Raw genomic sequence first — 7,144 nt, 5'->3', positions numbered from 1 at the left:
CAGCATCAAGGAATCTGTAATATGTCAGGAGGGATTCATTGACAATGCACGTCAGGGATCTTGGAATCTGGAGTACACATTGAAAATGGCTACCTTGGGAAACGTTAATCAGTTGGTCATTTAGATTTTGATCAATTTCATCAGTATGTCCAGATTCCAGTGTAAGACAATTTTTTTCCTTTTCTGTATGTGTTTGTGATGATTTCTACAAAGGACAAAGAAACAGTGAAGGAAACTTTATTAAAATTTATTCAGTTCTCTAACTTTCAACAGTAACGATCCCTGTCAAGATCTTTATTTTCAGCGTTATATTTGGCTTGAGAAAAACAGATGGCTGCCGTACGATCGCAATCACAAATGTCAGCCTCACAAGGATTGTTCCTGTCTGAAAGAGACAACATCGATAGTTACGTTATTTACCTTTAGCACCGCACCTGGCAGCAAGAAACGGCCAGGCGCTTCAATGGTTTATTTAAAACATTTCCACCTTCTCCTAATAGCTGTTGCTGGAGCCTGGTTTGATAGGTGTATGGCGCCTGGTGCCTCATCATCCAAGTGACGCTTCCTCTTTTAAAAAAAAAACATTTTTCCAATTAAGGGACCCATCCACCTACCCTGCACATCTTTGGGTTGTGGGGGTGAAACCCACGCAGACACGGGGAGAATATGCAACGCCACACGGACAGTGCCCCAGGACCAGGATTGAACCCGGGTCCTCAGCGCCGTGAGGCAGCAATGCTACCAACTACGCCACCGTGCCACCTAAGTGACGCTTCATCACGAGTAAGCCTAATCAGTGAGTGTTACAAAGCTATTCAACCAGTTGTGGCTAAGCCCAATCCTGTCAGCAGCCAACTGCGCACTTACCAGCAGGTGAGAGTGTTGTATGAGGATTGGTAGCAGAGTGGATTAATTGGGGGGATGAATCTGGCTGAACTATGACCTCCCAGCACCGAGACCAATTCTATCAGCTACCCTGCTCAACACAAACTGGGGACCAAATCTGGGATCTTTAGGGTCAGTAGAAATCAATTAATGATAGTGTTTTTTTAATTGCGCCATCGAGCAGGCTACTTGTGAGGAATGATACTTTAGAAACGTGCTCACTAGCATCTTGAGGATCTCATTTCAAATATTTTTTACGTAAGCATCCTCAACATTTGTAAATAATGTCTAATGTTAAACTAATTTACATCTTGGCTGATTATTAGATCAGTGAGGATTTTTTTATCTCTCTCGACTTCATTGAACTTTAGAGCGCAGGAGGAGACCCGGCTCCTATCCAACTACTGCCATTTCCTTGTTTTTCTCCCCACACCCCCTCAATCTTTCCATCTTCCACTATATCTCCAGTTCCCTTACTGTGGAATCTCCTACCACCATCCTTGCAGGCTTCATATTGTAGATCATAACAACCCGTTATGTGAAATGTTTTCTCCTCATATCTATTCCAGACCCACCACCCTCTGGATCAAAAATATTTCTCCTGAATTGTGGTAGTCACCACTAGTTGAATTACATGTATTATGGCACTGCCCGTATAGTCGAGGTACATGGGTGAATCCCTGTCTGCTGGCTCCGCCCAGTAGGCGGTGTATACATGTGTGTGCTCACCGGTGCTGCAGCCATTCTGGTTCCAGCTACAGGAGGCACAACATCTTTGCTCAATAAAGCCTTGATTATTCCACTACTCTCGTCTTTGTGGTAATTGATAGTGCATCATGAATTCCCCTCTAATCCACCTATCAAAAATTTTAAATCTCTAGCCCACGATTATCGACTTCTCTGCTCAGGGAAATGGGTCTTTTTTATCCACTCTAAACAGACCACTTAGCGCTTTATACATCTCTCCTCAGCCCCAAGGCCAAGCAGCACTTAAACAGCAGTTGCTCAGCCAATCTCAGCCAGCTCAAAACAATGGCACCGAGAAGACCGGTCCCAAGATTCTGTGACGCAGACACCTAGACGCGTGGAGGCCAGGTCCCCTAAGGGTCCTGGAAGGTGAGACACAGGGCAGCCAATGCTGCCTGGGATGTGGTGGCAGCATTGTAGGCTCCAGGAGTATTAACAAGAGGTCTGGCCTCCAGAGCTGTAAAAAGGTCGACGACTTACACCAGGCAGCATGAGTGAGTAGACACCAACCCCTGCACCACCCCACCTCCAACCTGAGATCTTTCCGACCCCACAAAAGCATCCACCCCCCCCCCCTCCCCCCGCACAACTCTCCACGCGGTCTCCAACCCTCCCTTCACCCTCCACTCTCCCTTCAACCCGCCTCAGCCCTTCCTTCACATCCTTCCCCCACCACCACTGTGAACCACACATGTGGCTAACGATGCCCTCTCTGTGTCTCCTCAGGATAAGCATACGGAGGAAACCCACGCAGAAACGTGGAGAAAGTGCAAACTCCACACAGTCACCCAAGGCCAGAATTGGCCCGGGTTTCTGGTGCTGTGGATTTTAATGCTAATTTCTAGAGCTTTGAGAGGCTCAGATACTTACTGCTGCAGGTGATTGTCTTCCCAGAGCAAGAATAGGCATAAAGTTCAATGTACGGGCTGTCTACCAGATACTTGCAGTGATCCTTTTTCGTCTGCCTGTAGCATGCATCATGATTTAGGCAGCACCTAGAATGGAAAGAAAAAGTGAATGAAAGCAATGTTAGTATCAGAGGAGCAAGGTGATTGGCTCATTCTATTGGCTGATTGACAATCGCTTCACTCTGTCATACTTCAATGCTGTGACTACAGGTAACCAATTGAGGAGGAGTCTACACTTTATTTTCTCCAATTTTATCAGCTCTAACATTTTGAATATTTCAAGATTACATTAAATTGTTCTCATTCTCGCACACTGTGGCTGGAATTTTCCCGAGGGTATAACAGAGGTGCCTGATTTTCTTTTTCCTCTGTCTCCTACTGTTTGTCCATATTTTTCCTTGTTTCGTACACCACACAAAACTCAATAAAAACATTTTTTTAAAAAGTGATGCCTGATGAACTAGGGAATTTTCTGTCTCTTTTGCACAAGTTGGAGGCAGGATTTGCTGAACAGTCCGCCACCAGATGGTGACCTGCTATTGTCAGGTGGCGGGATTGTTTGGCCTCGCCATTGTCAATGGGGTTTCACGTTGAATGTACGCCTCCCACCGACATGAATGGCCAGAACGTTCCAGCCCGGTTTAAAGCAAAAAATAATATATATATTGCATTTTTCAAAATCCCAGGACATCCAAAAGCATTTTTACCCCAAATAAAATGCTTCTTTTTGAAGTGTAGCCACCTTTGTTTGAAACGCAGCAGCCAATTTATTCACAGCACGGTTGAAGCACAACAATGCAGTTATGACCAGATAAATCTGGGGCTCTTGTGAATTGTGATTTGAGTTTTAAGTATTGGTCAGGACTCTGGAAGGAACTCGTTTGCTCTTTACTACTCTCAGTCCTCCTTTAAGACCCCCACCCCTTAAAACCTACTCCTACTGAGCTTTCAGTCACCTGTCCTAATATTTCCTTTTGTTCACCCGTGTACTTCTTTAAAGGTTCTATATGTAATGACTTAGGCCAGGCCTTTGAGATTGGCCAATTAGAATACGAGTTCCCTGATTAGTGGACTAATCAGGAAACCCCTTTCTGTGTATATAACAGGGAGTGTAAGATCCTCTGCACTCCCGGTGTGGACAGCAGACTGAATGATCATGGTTGTTCAGCTGTTGGGTTTGTCAATAAAGAAAATTCTGGTGACAGGACCTCTGCCTCCATGGACTTATTACAGTGGCAACGAGGAAATCGGAACGACCCGAAGAAACCGCCTCGTCAGCAGCTGCCGCAATTGAGGGTCAGCCACTGACAGGCAAATGCCTTTATTCGGAAAGTTGGATTCTTTTGACCCTACAGTGGGCTGGGCCCAATATGTAGAGCGGATGAAGTACTTTTTTAGAGCAAACAATATAATTCCAGATGAAAAGCAATGGGTAATTCTGCTGACCGCGAGTAGGCCAGCAGCCTTTGCCGTTATGCGCAGTCTCTCTTTTCCAGAGACACCGGACACACAATCTTTCCAGGAATTGATGGACTTAGTAAAAGAGTACTATCACCCTAAGCCACCTCTGATTCTGCAAAGGTACCGGTTACAAACTTTTTAACAAGGTTAAGGCGATTAGCAGAGGCTTGCGAATTTGGCCTGACGCTAAATGAGATGCTCCGAGACCGTTTGGAAAAATAATTTAGCAATACAGAAACGTCTGTTAGCAGAGGCCAAGCTGGATTGCAAACAAGCATTGCAGCTGGCTTTGTCCATATAAAAAGCAGCAAGCGGAGCGCATGAGTTACAGGGTACTCCGATGGAGGTAGACGCCCATACCAGTGAAACTGAGTGAAGGGACTACCACTGGGGGATCGGCAGCTGCATAGCCACCTTCAGGAACGACTCAGCTACTAAGTTAACCAGGCTCACTCACAGAAGCCCTCCCAAGAAAGGGAAAATTAGGTCCAGACACACGGCAGCCCCTGCAGCCTTTAGCCCGGCAAAATATTGTAGTTGTTGCCAGAGATCGGAGCCAGAAAGGAGAAATAGAAGCCCAAAACCATCATCTTAGAGTGGGTCACGTAGGCCGAGGTACAGGAGAATGCATACCCTAGAAGCCCCACCTACCTCCAACAAGGAACAACTAAATTGTGTAACGATGGGGGCAGCATGGTGGTGCAGTGGTTAGCACTGCTGCCTCACGGTGCCGAGGTCCCAGGTTCGATCCCGGCTCTGGGTCACTGTCCGTGTGGAGTCTGCACATTCTCCCCGTGTTTGCGTGAGTTTCACCCCCACGACCCAAAAGATGTGCAGGATAGGTGGATTGGCCACGTTAAATTGCCCCATAATTGGAAAATGAATCAGGGACTCTAAATTTAAAAAAAAAAAATTGTGTGACGATGGTGAAATCAAAACCAATTAAATTATCCATAAGGTTGAATGGACACCCCACACTGATGGAAGTCGACACGGGAGCAGCCGTATCAGTGATAGGGGAAACAGTATTCAATACAATTCGCACTGGACTCCAACCATTATTCCTAACCAGGACCTCGGCAAAACTGAGGACATACACAGGGGAACCACTGAGTGTTGGGCACAACTCATGTAATTGTGGCTTATGGAGAGCAACTGGTTAGGCTGCCTTTAATGGTAGTGAAAGGTGTGGGGCCAAGCTTATTGGGACGAAACTGGCTAAAAGAGATCCAGCTGGATTGGGTAAACATTTTCCAACTGGAAAATGGCCGCCTGAGCGAACTCCTGTGCAAATACCCAGAGGTTTTCCGAGAAGGGCTCGGAACAATAAAGGTAGCAAAGACAACATTGCATGTCGATCCAGAGGCAGTCCCAAAATTCTTCAAGGCCCGACCAGTACCCTTTGCATTAAGGCAGAAAGTCGATATGGAAATAAAACAATTGGAGCGCGAGGGAATAATAAAACCGGTCCAGTTTGCAGAGTGGGCGGCACCCGTGGTGCCTATTCTTAAGCCGGACGGCTCAGTCCGCCTTTGAGGTGATTTCAAACAAACGATTAATCGCTACTCACAACTGGAAAAATGCCCAATTCCCCAGATTGAGGATTTGTCTGCAAAGATGGCTGGAGGCCTCCTATTCTCAAAGCTGGATATGAGCCACGCATATCTACAGCTGAAGCTGGACGAAGAGTCCGAAAAATTCTCAACGATAAACGCCCTGAAGGGCCTTTTTCAATATACAAGATTACCCTTCGGGGTATCGTCAGCTTGTGCGATATTCCAGAGGACAACGGGAATATGTTGCAAGGGCTACCACAAGTCGCCATTTACCTGGACGACATCCTCAGTACAGGAAAAAAAAAAGGCAGAACACCTGCAGAACCTGGAGGAAGTCCTTCGGAGGTTTTCAGCAGCAGGCGTGCGCCTAAAGAGGGAGAAATGTGTTTTCCTAGCACCTCAAGTAACCTATCTGGGGCACAAGGTTGACAATTCAGGGCTACACCCTTTGGAGGATTGGATGAGGGCGATTAAATATGCCCCGGCCCCCACCACAATCAAGGAGTTAAGATCTTTTTTAGGACTGGTGACATATTATGGAAAGTTCATACAGAACAGGGCTTCCATCCTGGACTCCCTGCACCAATTACTAAAAAAGGAGCAAGCCTGGGAGTGGTCCGCCTGCCAAGATAGGGCTTTCAAGAAGATAAAAGAACAGCTTTCCTCAGAGAACGTCTTGGCACACTACGACCCCAGGAAAGAGTTTGTGCTCACGTACGACGTGTCTCCATATGGCGTTGGTGCAGTTCTGGCACACAGAGGGCAAAACGGACAGGAACGACCTATAGGGTTTGCTTCTAGGACGCTGGCAGCAGCAGAACGAAAGTACGCCCAAATCGAAAAGGAAGGTCTGGCTGTGATCTTCGCGGTGAAGAAATGTCACCAGTATTTGTAGGACGGAAATTCACTATAATTACAGACCACAAGCCATTGCTGGGTTTGTTGAAAGAAGACAAAGCAATACCACCAATAGCTTCGGCCCGGATCCAACGTTGGGCCCTACTACTGGTGGCGTTCCAGTATCAACTGGAGCATCGGCCAGGAACCTGAGTGGCAAACGCCAATGCACTAAGCGGGCTGCCATGACTGGACGCCCCGCCATTAGTACCCAACATAGAGGAAACGGTAATGACGTTACATTTCCTGGACACCCTTCCAGTGGCCGCACAAAACATTTGTTTATGAACCCAAAGGGACCCGGGTTTATCAAAAAGAAAACATATGGTGCTAACTGGGGAGATGGAAAGACCGGTCCAGGCGGAATTCCACCCTTACTGGAGCAGAAGAGAGCAGATCACCGTGGAAGTCGGGATCCTGCTATGGGGGGCTCGAGTAATAGTTCCAAGTCAAGGCCGTCGAGCCATACTGGCTGAACTACATCCTGGGCACACTGGAGTCTCAAAAATGAAGATGCTGGCCAGGAGCTATGTCTGGTGGCCGGGCCTGGACACAGACAACGCGGCATTGGTAGGTTAGTGCCAAGAATGCCAACAAGGGTAGAAGGTGCCACCGACAGCCCCTCTGCACCCATGGGAATGGCCAGGTAGACAATGGTCGCGACTTCATGTCGCTTTTGCAGGCCCGTTT

General features: G+C 47.2%; 1 protein-coding gene across 1 annotated transcript in view; it reads right to left on the bottom strand.

Annotated features, from left to right (window-relative positions):
- Positions 1-231: 231 nt before the first annotated feature.
- The window catches only part of LOC140410407 (phospholipase A2, minor isoenzyme-like), a 28,184-nt gene continuing 21,271 nt past the window's right edge, over positions 232-7,144 (bottom strand). Inside the window, exons 3-4 of the mRNA XM_072498478.1 lie at positions 2,503-2,627; positions 232-385 (exon numbers count right to left, since the gene is read on the bottom strand). Coding sequence (XP_072354579.1) covers positions 267-385; positions 2,503-2,627 — 244 coding nt within the window. The 3' untranslated portion in view covers positions 232-266. The remainder of the gene's footprint in view (positions 386-2,502; positions 2,628-7,144) is intronic.

This window comes from Scyliorhinus torazame, chromosome 1 (assembly GCF_047496885.1).
Source record: "Scyliorhinus torazame isolate Kashiwa2021f chromosome 1, sScyTor2.1, whole genome shotgun sequence".
NCBI classification, from domain to species: domain Eukaryota; kingdom Metazoa; phylum Chordata; class Chondrichthyes; order Carcharhiniformes; family Scyliorhinidae; genus Scyliorhinus; species Scyliorhinus torazame.
The sequence above is the reverse complement of the archived record's forward strand: the minus strand, read 5'-3'. Positions and strand labels throughout refer to the sequence as shown.